Consider the following 23757-nt stretch of genomic DNA (forward strand, 5'->3'; position numbering starts at 1 on the left):
GCTTTACGACGTCGCCACTCGTCAAAAGCAGTTCTGCGTGTCTGTTAGGCCGCACAGGCTCCTGGGCACACAGAGTTTCCTACAAAAATTACTAGAGGGAACTCTGGCGCTAGTGTCTACGGGAGCTGCATTGGGAGCAGTTGTCCCAGCATGAGAATTAGGGGAAGTACATGGATTTGCCTAAACGTCGTTCTTTTGGCTTCAAACGGCTTTGTGACTTTGTAAGCTCGTCATTTTCAACAGTGTATTGCGTAATAAATAATTAAATAAACATCATTAAAATTGCCCGACGGCACGATTCGAACACAGGGACTCTAGCACAGAAGCCTGATACTGAAACCATTAAGCCACGGACGCATGTATCGACGAGCGAATGAAACGCCCTTATGAATTTATCGCGGGCATGCCAGTGCCTTGAGACGCTTGGCGCGTTTCGATTTGGCCTTCTGGACAAGCTCAATCGTTGCAATTAATAGCAATTGTACGCGTTGCCGGCGTCTTCTGCACTTCGAAGAATATAGATTGCGCTGAAATATACGACAATAAGATTTATATAGCGTAATATACAAAGCCACAAGAACGTCTGAATCCACAAGCACGAAGATCAGACAAATCCATGTACTGCCCATCATTCCCATGGTAGGACAACGACTGCAGCGCCACAGTTCCCTCTACTAATTTTGGTAGGAAACTCTATGCCTGGACACACTATCTCGGACCCAGCAATTGCCGCGAGGTGTCCCTGCAGATCAAAGCCGGCCGCTCGCGCGCTCTACACAGCAGTGGACGGCACTGTACGTGCCATTATTTTAATGATCACGCAAGGTTTCGATGCGCGAATTTTGCCTTCGGTCATCGAGCAACAAGCGAAATCAAAATAATCAAATGAAATCAAGTCATTTTATTGTATTAGTGTGCATAAAGTTAGACATACTATGAATACGCAGAAGAGGGTCCCAAAATTCAAAATTGCGACAGGATCCTCGACAGCAATTACAATAAAAATTAAACAAGTAGCCTAAAAAATAACTTAGCGAACAAATGTGCACTGTTCAAGTAGCTTAAGGACAAGATTATTAAACATTGTTATGCTACACAAACGAATAAAGTGAAATATACGTAAAACAATGGAAAGCTCAAGAACAAAAATAGTACAAATGACTAGCAATGTGGGACAAATTTATGTTTAATAAAAAAAAGAAAGCCTTAATAAACAATTTAGAAGGGGGAAACGATGGCAAGGATTGTAATGCACCTGGTAAACTATTCCACAGTTTAATTGCCTTAAAAGCCGAATTCATAATTTTTTATAATTATTGACAGTTATTGGCAGCGAATGTAGCACGGTTATTATTATTAAGTAAATTACTATCAGTGTATACACATTAAAGTTTATTCATAAGTACCCTATAAAAGATGAGCGTGAAATTATATTTAAATAAAGATTCTGTACAGACAACACTTTGCAAGTACGTCGTCGGGAATTAGGATCAGAAAAGTGCAGATTATTAGTGGTGACGCGAATAGCCTGATTCCGAATGCGCTGTATCGGAGACACGCGACGTTTGTAAGTGTTTCCACAATTAATAATTTCATAACTGACATGACTGCGAACAAAGCCAGGTGGGTGTACGGTGGACAGGACTGTGACATGCATACACGAAAGCTTTTTTTCTACTTCGTGCGATTTCCCCTGCTCTGTTTCGTCATAATCCAGAACGCATGATCCAGAACCTTGCCTCGTCGTTAACACCAGCGACCGTGCTAACACGTGTGCTACCCGTATCTTAGCTGGTTCGCGGTTCACCTCCCTTCCTCGTTGAAGTCGTCACGGCAGCGCCACCTTCGGCGTTTACGTCACAGGAGTTACCTATATATTATCAACCACACGGCTACAGCTTCAGTGGGTCCGGCGGAACAGACAGCGTCATGATGGTACGAAACTCTTTCTTCTACTTCGTGCAGGTCAGTCCCAGCTACAACACTTTTCGTAGTGATCGTCGAGGCCTTCTGGTCCTGCCGCGCCCACAGCAGTGCATTGCAACTGCATATGATGTGTTTTCTGTGCACGTTCGTTCGATTTGCTGATGTGGAGCCTAAGCTATAGCAGAGTCCTTCCTTCCAGAGTCCTGCCAAAACATGGAAGGACTCTGGCTATAGGCTCTACAACAACAGAAATATTGAAGGAATTGCTAGCAGAGCAAAATAAGCTAGTTGAAGAAGAATTAAATGACCGCCCTTTGGGAGCAGCAAATTACTTTGAAAAAAAAAAAACTGATGTCTAATCTTACTTTGCGCTTAGTTGAATTCGAAAAACAGACTGCCCAAGTCGAATCGCGCGAAAAGACAATTAGCATATTGAAAGCCAAGGCTAGCGATCTGGAAGATCGTAGCTGACTGTCTAACCTGGTTGTTCTTGCAATCCAGGGAAGTCCTAATGAGAGCGACTTGAATTTCAAGGAACTAGTTTTGAGTGACCTTTTCACAACAAGGCTACAGGTATACATTCGTCTCGGTGGATAGAATGCACCGCTAAGGCAGACCAGGCAAATATAGGCCAATTATTGTTGATTTTCAGCTCTATAATGAGAAGCAAGCAGTGTCTAAGGAGGTTCATAAACTAAAAGGGGAAAAAATGTTCACTCAGCCTGATTACTCTCGGGATACATTGCAGAAAAGAGGGAACTGTTATGGGCAAGGGACGTAAGTGAAAAACAGGAAAAGAAAGTTTCACTTATAAAAGACAAACTGCGAATAAACGGTGAGCTCTTCATGTGGGACGACAGTGCACAAGCTAGGGCAACGGTGCCTTCCCGTCACAGTATTTCCAGGAATGACTGACCTATATGTTGCTCTAATAATCAATTTCGACTCTTTGACACAACTGCATGTAACGTCGTGAACAAACCTACCCAACTTGAAGCTGTTCTGTTAGGTCCCCGTGTTGTTGCTAAAAGGCAGACCTGGCTTCATGACGACATTGATGACGCTGATGTACTCCCGCCCTCATATCAGGTTTTTCGCCGTTACCGACTTACTAGAGGCGGCGGTGTTGCTCGTGTGATAAAACATGACATCCGAGGGTATTTCTTAAATCAAACGGATAATCACGAGAGCATTGCTATGAAATTGTTGTTATCGTGACGCGCGTTTTCATTGTCTTCAGTTTATCGTACTCCGGATGCGCACCCTTGAGGCTAGCAGGATCTACGCGATCATTTGCAAACATTTTCTTATAAAAATATTGCTTTCATTGTTGGCGATTTCAATTTACCCGCTGTTGACCGGAATCGCCCGTTCTCAAGTATACAGATAGATGCGCAGATGCCGGTATTTTGCTTGATATCGTGTTAAACCGGGATGTGCAGCAAATAGTAACTTTGCCTACGCGGGTTTGTGACGTATGCTCTTCAATCCTTGGCGTTGTTTTCTTAACTAGGACCAATTAAGAAGTTAATGTATCTGTAAATCGCGGTATTTCTGAACATGCTATGGTGTCTTTCGCGTGTATTCTTGACACGCCTTGCATGACAGCCCCTGAAAAAAATTCTGCAAATACATTTCTGTCGTGCCAAGTATGAGAATGTCCTAGGTCATCTTGATCTTAAGCTAAGCAGCTTTCAATATGTGAATAATCTTTAGGATCAATTTACAAATACGTAATTAGTGTCTTGATAGTTTTATACCGAATAAAACCTAAAAAAACAAGAAGATTGGACCGCTGGATAACGAGAGAAGTCTTGCACCGCAAAAAAAGAAACTGAAGCGAATAAAAAAAAAAGAAAAAAAAACGTGTGACCACTCATTGTTAAAACGGCTCAAACAATCAAACAACGCTTGATGAAACATTGGTGCGTTTAAAACGTCACTATTTTTCAACATACTCTGCCAAATTTTTTGTGAGACTTTCCCCAAACGTTCTGAGCCTTTTCAAGCCAGAAGAGAAACACTGTTGACGAAATAGAGCTCAGTGGTACGCAAATTGCCCACAAAGATGTCGTCACGGATCATTTTTATGTATATTTTATCACTACTCTTTCTGTCCACTATGAAATATTTTCTCGCACGCCCGCATTCTGTTTTGATGGTGTTGACATTGTATTACTCCCAGGCCTTGTTTCGATGCTGCTTTACTTGAAAACTAAATCATCACCGAGCTCCGATGGTCAGCTCCCAACGCGCTCTTCCGTCGTTACGCTGAAATGCTTGCTCCGTTTCTTAGCGTCATTTTTCACGCATCCACATCATCGGCAGATATACCGGGTAACTGGTGGGCGGCACATGTTGTGCCTATACATACAGACAAAAAAAAATAAAGAAAATAAAGGAGACGCTGCGGTGCTAGCAAATTATCGTTCGGTGTGTCTTACTTCTTCCTGCTGTAAGCTACTTTAACTAATCGTTGCTAACTACATAATCATTTTTTTGAAGGACAGCGGTATTCGTTCCCCTTTTCAGCATGGTTTCATGAAAGGCTTTTCTACGGTCACACAGCTAACCGCAGTAATTCAGTTTTGCAAGTTTGATTGATAAATTTGAACAAACCGACGTAATTTTCTTGGAACTTCGAAAAGCGTTTGATCTTGTTTTACACTGCAAATTCATTCTTAAACTATAGAGTACATTCACCTTTTCTCTTTCATTATAAGCTGGATTTCTGCCTATTTAGAAACCGCGTCCCACCATTTTCCGATAATGACCACTGCTCGCGTCATATTCCGGTAATTTCCAGGGTACCACCGTTTCTGTTCCTGCTTTAGATTAATGATATTGCTAATGTTATTGAAGGGCTAATACAAACTTGCTTATTTGCAGACGACTGCATTTTCTGTAACGAGATTGTTTGTAGAGATCATCAGGAACGTTAACCTTAACAACATTTGCTCGTGGTGTCAAATATGGGACATGAGGTTTAATAATGAAGGAACAGTTCACACGAAGATTACCAGCAAGATAAACAAAAGGATGTTGCTTTACAGTCTTCCTACTCGTCCTCTTGTTGAAGTTAATGAATGTAAGTACTTGGGTTTTACAATAACTGACAACCTAAGTTGGAATTCTCATGTCTCCAACATACAGGGTGTCCCACGTAACTTGTGCCGAAATTTAAAAATACGCGAGTGTCACGTGGCTGAACAGAACCGAAAAGCGCCTTCGCGACTAGTCGCGAGACGCGTTTTCGTGTTCTGCGGGCTTTCTTTAACGCTTGTGGAAAAAAAAAAAACTTTTATGTGGTACATAGTGAGCAACAAAAATATGGATTGGGAATTTTTCACAATGGCTTACAATGTTCCGATTGATACTTTTGCTCTCGTTGTAACACTTCAGAAGCTAATTAATTACTAATAACTAATAACATAATTAAGCGAGATACAAAAAAAAATGATAGTCTGACTTGCTCCAAGCGACGAAAAACAACATTAGCTCGGTCCTGTTCAGCTACATGGCACTCGCATATTATTATTTTTTTAAATTTTGGTACAAGTTTAGATTATTGATCAGAACCTCGTCATGTCATCGTCGTCTCACTTTCTACTCCGACCCAGTGGCCCAAGTTGCCTAATAGCTTGTACGAATATAGGCATGTGCTCGGTAGTCCTAATGCCGTCGTAGTCGTTGCATTGTCATGATTCCAGCTTTGTCATGAGAGAGAGAGAGAGAGAGAGAATAATGCAGAGAAAGGCAGGGAGGTTAACCAGAGGTAGTTCCGGTTGGCTACCCGGCACAGGGGGAAGGGTTCTTGACGTGCCGCCGTCATCAGACCATCGTCCACATATAGGCGTCATGCAGTGGTTCTCAATCCGCCGTCGTGATTCCTTCGTGATCGTGCCGTCATCGTCCCTCCAGCTTCGTCATGCGACTCTCGTCGTACCATCGTCGTACCCGCCATCGTCGCCATACAGGCTTCGTTAATACAGTCGTCGTACGTTTGTCGTCATCTCACTGTCCCTGTACCGCTGTCATACCATCATCATCGACGCGTCATGCGTACCGTTGACGACGCGTCGACTGTATGCCGCGTCATCGTCAAATAGTTGTCATGAATTCGTTGTCCTCTCGATGCTATCTATCGTCGTCGTTCCAAATTTCGACATTCGGCTCTCGTCGTGCCGTCATCATCACGCCATCGCCGTTACACGGTCTTTGTCATACCGGCTCCATCGGTCTATCGAATTCATTCTTTCTTCATGGTTCTGCCGTAACCATGCTATCGTCACTCAATCGTGATTGTGCCTCCGTTGCCATGCCAAGATCGTCATTGCGTCAACGTCAGACAGTCGCTTTCATGCGTTTGTTGCGATGCGGTCCTTGTCATGCCGTTGTGGTAGTATCGTCGTTGTCATTCGACCTTCGTAAACTGGTTGTGGACGCACCGTCGTCGTCATGCGTTTGGCGTCATCCCATTTTCCTCAGGTCGTCGTCGTCACGCTGTCCTCTGTATACCATCGTCATCGGTAAAGAATCGTCGTGTCATTGTTGTCATGTCATGGTCTTCATACCGCCTTTGACAATCCTTTGATATCACTCCTTCATCGTTCCATTGTCGTTCGGCGCCGTGCAGTCGACGTCACGCCCCCGTGCTCATGGGCGACCTTGGCAAGCGAGTGCCATAGCAAATCCGCGTGTAGTAAAAACAACGAAAGATTCGAAATTGCCAGTACAGATGTTAGATGAACGTGGCGTCAGAAATACGGTGTGTCACTAAATTACTCGAATGCTAATCGCACGACCGTCGACACTCGTCGCGAGATGAGTTCTGCTGTAATATTCTTTCTTGTTTTCAAGAACAATCAGCGGCAAGCAAGCGTTCGTTTTGTATATTTAATCATCTCGTTCTGTTTACGGAAAAAATAAGCTTTCCCCGACTGCCTCCGCTTTCATCTTCTTGCGTCAAACAGCGGCTCGTCGCTCAGGTTGCGCGTCGCAGAAAGAGCTGCAACTACCGTGCAAAGCGGGGAAGTTGTGCGGAGAAGCCAGCCGTCCGCTTTTTTTTTCCTCGCGCTAGCGTCGAGCCGGTAGCGCCTACAGCCCCATCCCAAGGGCTCCTGCGCGTCGGGGGCGAGAGGGTGTCGGCTACGGACCAATGGGACGTCCCGCACGCTAGCGGCGTCGTTCACGACTGGTCCGCGCACCGAGGAAAGGGAACTTCGCGTATGGAAGGCGAAACGTACAAGCTAAGAAGCGAAAGGAGGTGGCGGTGGAGGGGAGGGGGGAAGCACACATTCAATCGAGGCAAGGGATAAAACGCGAGCACACACACACACGCACACAAACCACTCTCGTATTTTCTTTCCTTCTTTTTTTTCTCTCTCTTTCCCCCCCCCCCCCTCTTCTTTCTACGTTCTTACCTCTTTGCCGCTTGTGCGAGGCCACCGGTGAGGGGATTAGACCAGCCAGCCACCTGAGCGAGTCGCGCACAGCGTGGCGACAGCGCAATGCGTCCTCGCGCGCTGCTCGTCGCCGGTTCCAAACGGATGAGGATGTGCAGTGCTTAAAACCGCGTGGGACGCAGATACCGCTTGCCGTTCTGCGACACGTGTGCTGTTTGTGCGGATCGTGCATCGTGTGCCGCTCGGAAGTGCTCGTGCGATGGAGCTTCGCCGCTACATTTTTTTTTTTTTAAACCCTGAGTGCGGAAGAAGTCTACGCGTCGTCCTGGTGAGCGTGGCCGTACAATCTCCTCGAGCTGATTCGTGGCCTAGTTTTACGTGCGCAAGCGTCATATAGCTCAATTTGCGGTGCTGCTGCTAAGCTCATTCTCACATTAAAAGAGGGCCCTCATCGGATACGAGAACCGATGTTATCGGTTTCTCGCGAGAAGTGGTCCGACGGATACGTGAGGACAACACCTCTCGCAGAAGCGTTTCGTTTGCTTGTGACTCGGTTCACAAAACTGTCGCGATAAACCGCAGAGAGGTCGCTTGTTTCTTGTTCTCGCATCTCGGGTGTACCCAGTGCGTTCGAAAAGCACCCGTTGTCCCGTAAAAGGGAAACCGGAAGTGGCGCTCCGTTACCGGCCCTGCGGAGCGGCTACAGTATCGTCGCCTCCGCCCACGAAGTAAGGAAAAAAAGAAGAAAAAGAAAAAGAAAAGGGAGAGCGCCAGGAAGACGACTATACTGCCCACGTCTCGGTGACTCAGCGAGTGCCTGCAGTGTGGCGTCGCCGTAGCACTGCGATGAGACGCGGGCATTCGGGCCTTCTTCGGGCGGTGGAGTGACATGCCTGTCTCGAGTGTCGATGGACGGCTCTAGGTTCAGGCTGTTCGAGCCTGGGCCATGCCGCCGCCATCAACGTAGGTCAGGGACATGGTCCGAGGAATCGCTGGAGCCCACGGCACGCAGTGGACTCGTCACGCCAAGATCACGTTCATCCTCTTGGCTCTTCTCGATAACGCAAGGTGAGAAACATTCGCTCTTTTTTCTCTTTTTTTCGCAGCTCTCTTATGGCTACATGCGTATGTGTATCACTTTCCTTACAGTGCCGTTATAATATCGCTAGACCTTACCTCATGAAACCTGTGAAATGACGCGGAATCTAGGATCATGAATCAGTTAACGAGAGTGCGAATCGGCTTTGCACTTGAAACAGCCCTACTTCATGGACATGTTTGTTGGACATCTTGAGGCTAGTTGGTTCGAGTTATCAATTAGCACCTCCGGGAACATAAGTACAACGTAGCATGCACCGTATCAAGACATAATTAGTCTTGAAATGCAGGGATTGTGGATGGGTGAAAATGTTCGAAACGACAACGAGTTGCCGCAGAACACCACTCAACATTTAGAAGCTGAAGATTTGAATAATGAACCGAAATCCTCCGTTGGTGTAAGTAACTTGTCCGCGTGCTCTAACAGGCGATGACAGCCAAGGATGCCGATATTTGTTTTATTGTGTGTGCTGCTGCTACAGTTGAGCAAGGGCCATTTACTAAGGTCAACAAAACCAGCGATACGACATCCAAAAGGCTTACCAATTCACAAGCATTCTCGCGTTCACCGCCAATCACGAAGCATTCTGCTATATAGTTGCACTGGAGCAGTACTGCGCATTCAAGCCTTGAGTGGTTGACTGCAGTCAGCCAATCAGGCTCGAACATCCGGAATCCAGTGTGATTCTAGTCTGATGCACCATGTTGCTCTGTTTCGTTACAGAGAAGTGGCAAGAAACTACTGGACGCTCAGGCAAATATAAATGCAAAGAACCGCTTGACAGCTGTTGCATGCTAATACTGTAAGTTACAAGAGGTGAGGTACCGAGTCATTGAAGAACGAACGAAACCTCAAGTTGACAACAGAAAACTTGTGATGTGTATCTCCTTACAAACACCGAAGAAGACATCCTGAAGCGATGAACACAAGGGAATCGCTTATTCCATAGATTTTCTTGCGGGTATTACCCTGAACTTCTTCCTTACGATATACATCTGTAAGAACTGATACTCTGGGCTCATTTTCTTTTCTGAAAAGGAAAAGAAAGAAAATCAGCAAGAGAGAAGAACGTGGGAAAAGACGGTAGCAACAAATTCGAAAAACACCTAAGAAAAACAACTTTAGTAGCTGTTCAAACCTGACTCGCTTTTTTTTCCCCTCCCTTACAATAATAAATAGCAAAAGGCAGAGCCGATAGACACGCTTTCAGCGCGAGCCTCCCGCAACCCGGTCAAGCCATCGTGCTTTAGCGGGCTGTTATTTATGGTTATTGCCCCCGACCACGTCTCTAGGTCACGTCATCACCCGATACACAAATCCAATAAACGCCACAGACGCACACGCCTGCGTTGCTACGCGTTGTTACGCGTTGCCACGCGTAACAACCTGTTCTCTGCCATATCAAACAAACGGCCTCTCTCTCTCTCTCTTCTTTCTTTCTTTCTTTCTTTCTGCTTCTGCGCCCGCCTTTTATTATTGGGGGCAGCCACTATGCGCTCCCTTAGCAGCAGTGCATGGGCGACCTTAAGAAAACTTTGTGATCTATATTTGGTCGGCTGAAAGGATAGTGAGTTTTTGTATAATTTCGCTGCAACATTCCTGTGACACCGAATAATGAAAGAACAGAATAGAGGAAAAAGTATGGATGCGGCTTGTGGCGTCAGCTGTCAGGTGAACTTAAACCAAAGGCTAGCCAGCTTTGGAAGTTGTTAGAGGAAAAACGGCACCGAAGACTAGCAATCAAATGTAGTTTTTTGTCAAAGGTTCATACGCATATGTTCGGCTCGTGTACTGCGGCCACTGTGGAAGTTTCGTTGCCCTAGAGCTGCAGAGATTCACAGGGACAAAACTTCTTGCTCTCTGCAACTTCGTAACGTCATACGTACTGTGGAGCACTGAAGGAGAGGGCAGGTTTTGGGTAGCGGTGGAGTTGCAACAGGTGGGTTTAGCCTGCATGGCGTGCTTGGCCGGCAATTCTTACACCTCAGCACCTCTCACGCTGTTAGTATATATGTCTCACCAAATGGATATTTCAGCAAACGGTCATCTACTCAGTGTCTCGGAAGAAGGCAATCAAGAGGCCAAGAAATCTTCCTGATCCCTCCGGGCTCTTTAGGATTGAAGCGAATTATAATGAATTGAAAGCTCACGTGGATGCACTGGCCCCTGCTATGTAGACTTTGAAGCACCGTCTTGCCTTCCACGTCAAACTGCAGCAATAACCAGACGAAGTGTTTCCATTTCACCATCTCACCATATAAGGCAAAAAGCGGAGATCGTCCCGCCTGATCTAACAAGTCTTGTGGCTCCAGTAATGCTTTCGGTACCTTTGAAAAGGGTTGTACTTGCTAGAGGTATCCTGCCTAGCTGCGGGAGTACACTCATTCATGTGACATGTTCTTGACAAAGTCTGCTGAGGAGGTGATTTATTAGTGGAGTATTATATTTATTAGTGTTCATGCTCCTTGACATATCAAGTGACCTAATGCTTCGTGACCACATCCATGGTCCCTCAGTGTTAAAACAAGGTTTAACTCTACGTCATTGCCATATCCGCGTTACTTGGCGAAATTATTTAGTGCAATTAAAACATGCTGCAAAAGCGAACGTAAGGCTGTAATGTAAAACAACTGGAATGGAAGAATGCAGGAAAGCTGCACGAGATGTTTTACTACGCAGAATAGCAATTCCTTACGGGGAAACCGAGCTTGAGCGTAATACCGTTCATGTACAGCTGTTGTGTAGCGCTCAGTGAATGAGCATCACATTATAGAGTCAACCCGCCGTGGTGGCCTTAGCAGCAATGGTGTGCACGAAGTCGCGGGATCGAATCCCGGCATCTGCGGCCGCATTTCGATGGGGGCGAAATGCAAAAATGTCTGTGCCTCGCGGATTGGGTGCAACTTAAAGAACCCCACATGGTGAAAATTATTCCGGAGGTCAGCACTACGGCGTTTCTCCTAATTACATCGTGGTCCCGGCACGTAAAACACAAGAATATAATTTAATATCAACTATAGAATCAGCTAAATGTTGTCGTGTTGTTACCACCGGCATCCCATCGTCATCACAATGACGCAGTAGCCGTTGGCATGCCATCGTCATATCATGACATCGTAGTCATTACCAAGTCATAGCCGTAGTGCCGCCATCTTCCTTACCTTCGTTGTCATCGAGAAGTCATTGTGCTAGTATTGTCAAGCCATGGTCTTCGTCTCCCCATTTATTCTGGTGTAAATGTGCGTGTGCACTGCACCGGTGCAGTGCACGGACATGTTCCTTCGCTTGCGTTCGAATAAAACGAACGAAAAATAATTGCTCATAGTTAACTGCTTCATGATGGTGAAAACATGCTTACTGATAGAGAAGGGGGGAAAAGAGTTGGGGGTCCCTATGTGTTTGCCCGGGGCTCCTATGACGTCTTCGGAATGACTTACAGAAACGCGTCTAAGCCTGCACCTTGCGTTCTTTAATTTTGCACTCTATATGCAAGGGCTAACTGCCTCTTAAAAGCTCCACTTCCGCACATTACGTCCATTCACTTTTCTAGTAATGATTAACGATAGACCACCGCCATCGAGGAACGGCACGCAGTATAGCTACTAGACAGATGATATTATCTGCCCCGTTCTGCGAAGGCAAGTGCCGAACCAATGGGTTATGGCGATTAAAGACCAAGAAGCGACTCGTCGTCCCGACATTATAACTGTCCCATTACATGACCATTGAATTTCGTAATAGCTTCGCCGAGGTCACGGTCTAATTTAATCACGTTTATTTCTTTCCTTTCCACCGCGTGCGACTATAATCGCCCTTGCTTGATTACCGCCAAGATTTCAGCGATCGTCGTTTAGTCGCGACAGAAGGGCCCGCGTACGCACCGGTATTCATTACCGCGATCAGGCCTCGGATACCGTGCTGTTTTTAACGTGCCTTCGCGTTCATTTCTCACCTATGGGTGGTCACGTTTGTGCGAGCGACCTTCTTCCCACAGCTTCGATGGCGACTCAAGAATTTATGGTTGCTTCTCTCTCTCTCTCTTTTTTTTGTCCGCTTGTTTTCTCGAATGTGCTTGCGTGATGTGGCGGCGAGCGAGTCTGAGCCCGTATATGCTACAGCTACAGTTTACGTTAACCGGTTGGTGCCGTTTAGGCTTCGCTTGAAACTTGCCTTCCAGGCTTGATGCATCCTGCATGTAGCTGCGCTATAGCTCGGGCTGCCGGCGGCTGCGCATGGTATTTTAGGTGACGAGTCAAGTACAAGTCGAGTAATATCTTGTTTTCTTTACTAGGCTTTGCAATCGTATGGAGCCGACTGGTGATTATACTGCACGCCACGAACTGTGCGCCGGCCTTGCTTGCCTGACGGGTGTCTTCGGTCGTTTAATACTCTTTTTCAAAAACAAGAAAACACTTGGAGAATGCGATGACGCTGATGCATGTTTCGCTCTTACGTATCCTCCTAGAAATAACCTGCGTATTTTTTTTTTCTCTTCTATCTCAAAAAACAAAATGTAGTAAAAGCTAGTACCCTTTTTCATTAATCAAAGTTTTCGCCTGTCATTTTTTGCGCCTAAAGGCAGTTGCTATATTGAGCAACGTCGTCTTTGCAACCCCTATATCCCCCACCCCATTGCAGGGTAGCAAACCGGAGACTCTCTTCTGGTTAACCTCCCCGCCTTTCCTCTCTCTTGAGCAACATCTCGCCAATCGCTACTGCAAGTCGACATCTTGAAATGGGGACCTCGATTGAAATGTAGATATCAACACTTCCCGCGCAGCCACTTCATTTCAGTTAGAGTGAACATCAATGGTAATGAAGGCATGTTGTCGAACACTTAGTTATAGTTAGCTGCAATCAAGGAGAAGGAGGAGGAAATAAAGAGAGAAGGCAGGGATGTTAACCAGAAATGTACCTGGTTGGCTACCCTACTCTGGGGGACGGGAGAGAGGAAATAGAAAGATAAGACAGAGAGAGGGAGGGAGGTGAGGGGGAGGGAAGCCGCGGTGAGCTCGCGCACGCACGCAGAGGGCCTGAGTGAGTCGAAGACGTTCACACAGGCCAGTCGTCCTCAAGAAAGACAAAAGTGCCTTCATAGCTTTGTCAAATGTACTAAATGAATGATGGACAAATAAGGAAGCAAACAGTTTGAGGTGCAGCTCATGCCTACCGCAAGTCAGAGCTCCGAGCTCATGCACGAGAAACAGTTCGTGCACAGATGTATAGGTGCGTCGGGGCAACGAATGATTTTTCAACTTTTTCAATCAGTCGCGTAGCCGCCGGCTGTACACTGCGTCGCATCCATGCGTACCATGCTTAACATGCCGATCGGTTAGTTAGTTAGCAAAGCGCACCGATTGATTGTTACCTTAATTAATTGTCGTTATCGCAGTTACGATGATATTGCGTGTTCTCTTCTTGACTAGAAATTTGACATTTCAGCAAGCGGAAAATTATAATGACATTGCGCGCATGGTACTATTCATTTACTGACCTGACTCACTGCGATGTGCTGCAATAGGTCTGATTGCCAATTTGCGCAGAAAAAGTTACGTTCGGTTCGTGACATGGCTATATTCAAGTGATCGAGGGCTTTAGCTCAGACGTCTCCGTTAATTAAACCGCGTAAATATGATAAATGCCCCTCGTTGCTAACGATAAGTTGCACGAAACGAAATATAATTACATACAGCGCATGAATCGAGACTAACCTGACTTGCTCAAACGAGTACCGACACTTTCTTAGGGAAGCCGGTACTCCAACCAAGTTTTGTTGGCGCAGCAAAGATTGTAGGTATGTAATAACAGAAAGAGAACTAATTATTTATGCCGGTAAGATAAATTTACATATACTTCTGTAGCATGAAAGCTGGTATCCTTGAAGAAACTCTCTGTTCTGCTGTTCTATAGAAACGTTTATGTGGAGAGGTTGGTGTAAAGAGCACCTCGGCTACTCTAGTTCTGTACGTTATGCAGCAAAATATAATGAAATAAATGATAACGCCGAAATAAATAACCAAATAAACATTAAAATGAAATAAAATATATGACAACATCGCAACGGAGAGTTCACCGACGTCTGTCCATGCCGTTACCTGCGTAATATATACACTTTGTAGCCCTTATACATTGTTGCGAAAACCCTTCATGCAATAAATAAGGGTAGGTGCGAACACTCGCTTCCGCACAAGTTCCGTCCACAGGACAAAGCATAAACGCGTTCCTTTAAATATACCGAGCAGCACTATACTTATCAAAAACGCTTTTCGAACTGTGTCATCTAATCAAGTCATTTAAAAATATGTTTGCCTTTTGCTGCAGCTGACTTGCTGACCACAGTCCAAGTAAGTTTGGCATTCTAAAGGGGCGCTTGTCCAAACTTCATAGTTTTTTTTTTCTCGCTAAACTGCTTCTTTCCTCAGCGTATTTTGAGAACTCAAGAAAAACGCGGTAAACGTTCTCAATTTCAAGAGCAACCCAGCACTAGGGAGAAGTAGAGTTGGGTATTCCGTACAGAGAGAGAGAGAGAGAGAGAGAAAGGCAAAGGAAAGACAGGGAGGTTAACCAGAGATTATCTCCGGTTGGCTACCCTGTACTGGGGGAGGGGAAAGGGGAAGCGATAGGTGAGAGGGATTTAAAAAAAAAAAACTACACACGCACGCACGTACACACAAACTGTTTCTGTGGGCACTGTCACGCAGCCCGCAAAGGCGTTCCTACTGTGATGCAGTGCACCGTACAATCCTGAGTCACACAGTGAAGTCACAATCTGTCAGAAAGTCCAGTGTCTTTTAAATACCGCAGCAGCGCCTTCATAGCCGATCGCGCTGATGTTCGCGTAGGCCAGTGTCCAAGGATCTTGTTTTCTGACAGTGGGCGCTTGTCCAGTTTGTCTAGGGTGGCTGAGAGGACTGCTCTTTGCTGGTTGAAACGAGAGCACTCACAAAGAAGGTGCGCGATTGTTTCATTGCACCCGCAGAAGTCACAAAGTGGGTTGTCGGACATTCCAATAAGGAAGGAGTACGCATTTGAAAATGCGGTATTCCGTACAGGAAGCAAAACCGCATATGTGCCGCTTCCGATCGAAGCCTTTGAGTTGATGTATCTGTGTTTCAGGGGAGATTGCTGCCAAGTTGAATTCTTTTACAGCGAAGAGCTGTTAAGGGCCAGTTCCCCCAGGGTCGTGTCCGCGTGGAGACACAAAATCGAGAAGGCTGTGCATTGCCGGGCAGACCCGCGGTGGATGTGAAGCAGGCGTTAAGCACTCCCCAAACGTGGCCCGTTCCCTATGCAATAGCGGGCCGACCCGGGACGGAGGTGCAGTTCGCCATTAAGGGGTCCACATATACTGCTTCGCTGGTCGTCCTTCTTCACATAGTGGAAGGGCACTGAGTGTTTTGCGGTTCAGTTTAACATAACAATGCGTGTATCGCTTTAAAAACCGTTTCTTCTGGAGTAGCACTTACCAACACGTGAATTATGACCTCTCGCGAATGCTAACAATATTTAAAGAATAAGTAACATATTTTTGATCAACCATCCGTGACAACCGGATTTTGTCATGGCCAATTATTTTTGTGACATTGTGCGTTTATGGTCTGACCTATTTACTGACCCGGTTCATTGCGGTGTGCTGCAATAGGTCTGATTGCTAATATGCGTAGAAGAGGTTGCTTTCGGCTCATGACATTGTTATAACTAAGTGATCGAGGGCTCTAGCTTAGATGCCCCTGTTAATTAATCTGCGTTAAAAGGATGAATTCCCCTCGTTGGTAATAAGTTGCATGAAAAAAGAAAGCATTACATACAACGCGTAAATCGAGACTAACCCGACCTGCTTTACCGAGTATCGACACTGTCTAAAGGAAAGCAGTATTCAAACCCATTGGGGATTATTTTAACACAAACTAACGTTATCGGTAGGCGTTGCTTATAGCTGCATGGCCTCAGAAGAGTAGCCAAGCTAAAACCACGAGTTGAAGGAATACAACGTCCCGAGATATATTCCAGATTCTTAGAGCCTTACGGCTCAGTAGAAGGTATATGAAGTATACCCACAAAACTGACTACACTTTTTTGACGTATCACAGCGTCGGGCAGGCAGCCGTGATGCCCACCGCTCTGCATTAAAGACAAGTTTTTTTTCTTCATATTTAAAGTATGGTATAAGAAATGACCCGCTTCTACGCTTATCCGGTAATTAGGGAACGTCTTTCACAACCGCACAGCGCAGTTTGCTTGTCAAGAGAGATGTCGATACAGAGACATTAAAAACGCCCATCGCTCCAAGTCACGCCCTTTTGTCGGCTTCGCTAACTAAAACGCGCGTCGCTTCGTCGCAGGCGTGTACTGTACACTGCGACGCAATTTTGTTTCTTGCGTGTGTGTGTTTGTGTGTGTACCTATACCACATGTCCTCACTCTATAGTACAGCAGCGGCTAGACGTCTGTACCATTCCGCGAAGACTTTCCCACGGGCGCGCTTTATACACAGGGCCTGTGATTATCACTGATGACGTACCTATACGAAACGCTGTCCTCGCGGGTGGGGGGGGGGCAGTGGAGAGGGGGTGGAGAGGGGGGGGGGGGGGGGGTAGTCGTCGCCAATTAGCTCCGTGATGCGGCGCCACTCGCGGAAAATGTGGAAGTAAAGCGGAATAGACGGCCCCGAAAAAATGTACGGCTACCTAAAAAAATAAAAGCAAAAGAGAGGTACGGCGACTCACTTTTCCGCGGGTTCGGAAGCGGCGCGCGCACGGTGAGCGTATACGCTTGGCAGCCGTAATTGTTAGCCGCTCCGCGCGGGGCAATCAATGAAGCGCCTTTTAATAGCCTGTCATTAGGGCCGGCCTTCCAGCGGCACGCACCACTGCATGCGGACGTCTCCTCGAACACCATACGCGAGGGTTACTCGTCGAGGCGGTATAGCCGAGGTATAGCCATTAGGGACGTTTAGCGTGTCCGGTATCCGAGAAAGCGCGGGCGGTTTTCCGGTTTAGCGGGGGCGTAAAGGTGAGCGACCCGATCGGTGGCGCCAGCTGGTGGCGCAAAGCTCAACCACACAACCACAGAGCTAATTACTGTATTCTGCTTAGCTGCTGGGGTAAATATTCGACAGTGGCGTAATCGTGTTCACAATTACGCCGCTGCAAAAAATTTGCACGAGTGGCGAAGCAGGATATGGTGAGTTACTGCAGTTTTAGCTATGCGTTTGTTTGGTTGAGCTCTACAACACCAGGCGGCTTCACCGCTCACGTTTACGCCCCGACCATCCGGTAACCCGCCCAAACCGCTCCCGTTTACCGGATTAGCGTACAAGCTAAACGTTTCGATAGCCGCAAGACGCTACATAAGACGAAGGAACCGGAGCGAACGACTTCATTTCGGAACGCGCGCAATCGTTGGGACGGAGGAAGAATCGTCGACGGTTATATATGTACAGTCGACCAAAAAAGTTTACGGACCACGGGATCTCAGAAAATTCAAAATATACGAGCAGCCTTTAAAAGCAGCCAGTGAAATTGTGCATGACAATGCTGTTCGCATGCGCCACAAAAGGCTGGAAATGGGAATACCAAGCTGTGTCTTGAGACTGAGGAGATATTCAGCTTTTTGTCAGATCTCTTGGTCCGTAATCTTCTTTGGTCGACTGTACACACGCGCGAAGTGCCACTACCGTATTCTTCCCCCTTTTCGTTCGTTCGTATAAGAAAAACGGCCGAGCGGAGTTTCGCAAATATTTCGCAAAGTTGAAAAAAAGGTTAACTGCGCGCCCAATTTGTAGCCACCTGCCGGATCTCTTAGGGAGCATTAGAGGTGCGTAATAACGCCGTGACGATGTCAAATCGAGCCGCCATTACATGCCGGCAGCTGCCTGGCCGTCCACTTGAATAGCACTTACTGTATACATGCACTAAATTGTCGAATCGTGCCACTCAGCCAAAAAAAAAAAAAAACGCCACCCAGAACGTCGGAGCTATTTGTATAATGTCTTAGAATAGCGTAATTACATAATAACCGCGTAAAATGACCCATTTCGTAACCGACATGTCGTAAAGCTGCACTTGACCGTAGATCGTCGACATTGTTAGAGCCTGTTGTTAGAGCACGGTGGGGCCTTGGCGAAAAGTAGGCAAAGTCCATCCCTAAAGGGACATTGAATAGGAGCACTGAATCCGTTTATACTGATATTAAAAGCTATATTTTTGTTAATTTTCCAGGAAGAAATTGATTAAATAAGAGAGAAAACTTATGCCAAACTTTCATTCCATGCCTTTCGCGCCGATGCTATATAGAGTCGCTGCGCCATTGTGACGTCGCTAATTTCGAAGTATTTTCTCGTATTTTTGTCGCGTCAGAGTAAAGTGTTCTCGAAAATTTCCAAGTTCACTCTTTTTGTTCCTTTAGAATACAATGTAGTCCAGTTTTATACTTAGAAAACTATTACTAGGCACCGAGCGGACATCGTCGAAATCTAGGGGTGTGGCAATAGTAATGCCTGGAGACCGAATTGAATGCGAATTGAATCGGGCCAGAAGTGAATGGAATCGAATATCGAATACTTTTGAAATAGTTTCCGAATAACGAGAAGTAATTTTCACGATTGATGTAATAACGGTATTTGCATCCTTCTAGTATTCGTGAGTTTAGGAACATCCTGGGATTACATGGCGCATTATCAAGCGTCGTTTATCAAAAATGCAGTTTGTTCGCATATACACAGGACCTTTCGGAGCGTGCGAATGATTCCTGTAACGTAGCATGTTGCCCTTACGTAACCTTCTGCACTACGTAAATTCTCAACGTTTTATGCGTATGTTAATTATGCTCCGCTGAGATGAAAAGTATCGTACTTTTTTTTGCTCCACTTTTACATGTTTGATTGCGCACAGTTGACATTTTAACGTATTCGAAAACTCTATTCGAAAAAAAATATATATATATATTCGCGTTTACGAATAGAGACTATTCGATTCGAAGACTGAATCGAATAGGACACTATTCGATTCGTCATTCGGAGGTTTCGAATATTCGCACACTTCTGTAACGAAATCCATGGCGTCACGGCAAGATGTGGCGGGAACTTCGAGGTGGCGTTGCCACCTAATTTTCATTTTAACTCCTTTCTGGCTTATCAAAACGCCTCTTACCGTAGGAGTGTCTTTTTTTAGTATTGTAGGAGGATAATTTACAAAAACAGCTAACCTTATTTTATTGTCTTCGGTGTGTGTTGGTAAGCAGACGACAAAACCTTCAGTATAAATGGCGTGTATATATGGACCAGCAGTTCAATGCAGTTCCAGCATGTTGTTGTCAGGCGCAACTTCATTGTATCTTACTGCAGCTTACACTAAGCTACAGCGGTTATCCGCCGATAAGGCTGCTCGCACAGCGCATCAAGACGAGCACAACGTTCCAATTTCGCTTTCGAGGACAAACGCAGCAAGGCAGCTTCGACATCCGGCACGCAGTCTCTAACTGACCGAGAGGAACTCGCCGAACTTACGACTTACACGGCGGCATCGATTAAACCCCTCCCTGTAACTCCGACCTCCACTCGGACTTCCTCGACGTGAAGCTACGCTTCTCTGTCGCCTTTGGTTAGGAGTTGCCTTCACAAAGGCATACTCTGCATTAATTGGAGTAACTGACAGTGCAGCGTGTGAGGTCTGCGGTACCGAAGAAAATATCGACCACCTGCTGTGCCACTGTCCACGATATGCCCCAGAGAGACAAGAACTTGCCAAAGCTTTCCAAAAACTGGGCAATGGGCCGCTTTCTGTGTAGGTGCTGCTGGAACACCGCCCCCGTCGCCCGTAAAGCGGTGAAGGCGCTTTTGTGCTTCTCAAGACGACGGGCTTATGCGACCATCTGTGGCTCTTAATGCAATTTCTGTAAGACCACACGCGTCAGCGAACTCACCGCAATCTTGTTCTTTCCTTCCCTCCTCTCTCTCCCTGTGATCTTTGTTTTCCCCTTTCTCATTCCCCCGATGTAGGGTAGATAACCGGACGTTATTCTGGTTGACCTCCCTGCCTTCTGCTTTTCTCTTTCCTCTTTTCCTACAGCCGCTATGTTTCGGTGTGACGCGTGCACATGGCGCAACTATAATAAGTGTACTAGGCCATGCTATAAGTGTAACTGCAGTGCTTTCACTTTTTTTTTTCTTTGTAAGGAAAGCGATGGTTTGGCAGATGTTGCAGCTAGAACAGAACTCGGTCGGGAAAGACAGCACGAAGCACAGACTCGAAGTGTTGCCACTTACTTTATTTTGTGCATGGTACAACGTGGACAACTTTTAAAAAAAACTCTGACCGCACACTAACCAACGTCTATGATTTGGTTCGTTATGGCCTGCGTCTTCGTTTGACCTGTTTACCCCTGCCGAATAACGCCACACTTCACGATATATATATATATATACATATAAATTTATAGGACCCTCCAGCTGTCCCATGCATACATACATACACACACATATGTATACGTATGTATATATGTAGGCATGGGACACCTGCAGAGTTCTATAAACTTATAGGATATTACAATAGCCTATAAATTTATAGGACCCTCCAGCTGGCACCGGTTTTCTGGGGGGGAGTTGGAGTGTTTGACAAGTGAATTGTATTGTTAAGTGCAAAAAAAGAACAAACATGCATAAGTTCGATGAATGGTTCACGTTCTTTATATCAGAAAACGTAAAGAATACGTTCCTACAGTATACTATGCTACAAAACACTTCTTTCTTTACTAACTGTAATGTCAAAATTGGCTGACGGGAAGTCCTCTGGGATCACGAACGCGCTGCTGCCACATCGCGGATGCAAAAGGTGTGTTTATATATATATATATATATATATATATATATATATATATATATATATATATATATATATATATATATATATATATATATATATATATATATATATATATATATATATATATATATATATATATATATATATATATATATATATATATATATATATGTATATGTATATATGTATATATATATATATATATGTATGTATATATATATATATATATATATATATATATATATGTATATATATATATATATATGTATATATGTATATATAGCGAGAGAGAGCATGCGGTGTGAAGCTTCGTTTCGAAAGGGACCTATAATGTTGAGAGAGAGAGAAATAACTTTTATTTATATAGCCGGCAGATTCGTGGGGGGGCCAACCCCGCCTAGATGGCGGCCAGAAGCCCTTGAGCTCTAGCGGCATCCTCGGCCTGCTGGACAGCCAAAAGTTGGTCTTCGGGGGCCGAGCTGGACAACACGGTCTCCCACTGCTTCCGATCCTGAATTTTTCGGCCCTGTCGTGGCGCCCGAGGGCAGGCCCAGATAATGTGATCCAGGTCCGCCCTTTCTTGACAAAGTTTACAATTGGCCGAATATTGGTCTGGGTAATAATGATTGTAAGACACCGGGTTCGGATATGTATTTGTTTGAAGGAGGCGCCATGCCACCGCCTGCTGCTTATTAAGTGATGGGTGTGCGGGCGGAAAACGCACCCTTCCCAATCTGTAATGATTAGTAATATCCCTGTAGCCAACCATCCGGTCCCCTGTCAGCCCCAACCGCGGCGCCCCGGTGGCTCGGTTTGCGAGTCCTCGAGCCACGGTGTCGGCCGCCTCATTGCCGGGGAGAGAGGAGTGCGCAGGCGCCCAGATGATATGGACAACCCGCTCACCGCGAAAGTTTGCCAGGATACGTTGTGATTCCGGCGAGATGCGTCCCATTGCGTAATTTAAAATGGCGGTTTTAGAATCACTGACTATTATCGTGGCCAGTGTGGAAGCCATTGCGAGAGCCCTATAATGTTGAGATTTTTTTTTTATGCATGCCAGAACTGCAGCGGAATTTTCTGTACTGTTCGGCAAGAGGGGTACTTTTAACCTCGCAAAACCTCTAACCGCAAACATTTGGTGTCTGGTATTAATTTGAAACGCGCAGTTTAACAAAAATCACGGCTCATTTCATGAACAATATATATGAGGTGGAGTATATTATACACATCATACGCTGATTGACACAGGCTATCGCTTCAACGTGGTTTGCCTCGAAATAATGTAGCCTTAGTTGTTTCAAACCTTCTTGAGAGATGTTTCGTAAACTGGCGGCATCGAGATCGATTAGATTCCATACAAAGAAGACTGCTTTCAATAAGTGATCATTCCGCCCCTCGAGGCCAGATGCGACATGTCGTGTTTGATACCTATGCTGCAAGCATTCCCGGCGCTCCCAGATAACTGTGATACCCAATGAATGTACCTATATATGTATACATACCTTTGCGATATTGTAGCGATGATTATTCTACGCCTGCAGCAGTAGGCGACGGGGCAATCGTCGAAACTTTCAACAAAAGCCCGCGCCTTTACTTCACTTCATTATTCAAAAGACTAGCGCAAATAACAGGGACACAGACGGAGGAAGCGACAGATGACAGATGTCACACCAACTAGCCCAGCTTTCTGCCTTGATCGCTTTGGTTTTACTACACTGCCTGTGCTGTCTTCGGGAAGGGACACTTCACGACCGCGTCCAAATCGGTGGCCACCTCGCGTCCAGGAACGCGCGCTCATGGCGGCCGTCACGACGTTTCTTCGGGCGACCATTTGTGTCCGATTTGTGCAACAGTTTCGCGTGAAGCAATAACCATCGGCGTGGCTGTGACGGAACCGGCAAATCGGCAGATGTAGTAACAATCGCCTCGGGCGATCAAGACACCTTGTCTCGCGTACACATACATATAGCGGGTAGCCGCGCCCAGTGTATGCGACACCTTCGAGAACGCTCGCGGTGGTACATAAGCGGCGGCGGCACCGATTTTCGTGGGCAATGGGTCAGTGTAATTGTTAGAGAAACGTGCACCCCTCGCCAGTTCGCATATCACCTGCAGCCGGCGCACACATACAAGCGCGGCGGCAGAGGGAACGCCGTGTGTCTGCGCGCGTTTGCGTGTATACCTCATATGCGTTCGTAACGCGTCGGTCGTGAGGAAGCCGAGAGAGAGAGAAAAAAAGAAAGAACGGCTATTACGGGTCTTGCCTTGTTATTAACTCGCCGCTAATTTTTTTTTCTTTTTTTTTTACGAGATCTTCCACGGCAGGAGACCGAAGGAAGTGGCCGGTCACGACGACGGTCCCTCGCGCGCCCACACAGACACACCCGAACGCAGACAGACGCTGTACACGTGTGGCGCTGTCAGCTCCCCTTATGCGGCGCGCAAACGCCTCACGACTCCCATTTGTCTATCCGTCCCGTGGCATTATAAACATTCGGAGAGTCTC

The 23757-nt window shown here is 46.0% G+C and overlaps 1 protein-coding gene across 3 annotated transcripts in view; it reads left to right on the plus strand.

The window, feature by feature from the left end:
* Positions 1 to 1794: 1794 nt before the first annotated feature.
* Positions 1795 to 23757, plus strand: part of LOC139060039 (protein Wnt-2-like) — a 79542-nt gene continuing 57579 nt past the window's right edge. The window contains exon 1 of one of the 3 annotated variants that reach the window (XM_070538770.1): positions 1795 to 1935. Coding sequence is in view for 1 of the 3 variants with exons in the window: in XM_070538766.1 (XP_070394867.1) it covers positions 8308 to 8399 (92 nt within the window). In the remaining 2 variants the exon portion in view is untranslated. Of the gene's footprint in view, positions 1966 to 7403; positions 8400 to 23757 lie in introns of those variants that run through there. The other 2 variants (XM_070538769.1, XM_070538766.1) reach the window with 2 other exon arrangements.

This window comes from Dermacentor albipictus, chromosome 5 (assembly GCF_038994185.2).
Source record: "Dermacentor albipictus isolate Rhodes 1998 colony chromosome 5, USDA_Dalb.pri_finalv2, whole genome shotgun sequence".
Classification (NCBI taxonomy): domain Eukaryota; kingdom Metazoa; phylum Arthropoda; class Arachnida; order Ixodida; family Ixodidae; genus Dermacentor; species Dermacentor albipictus.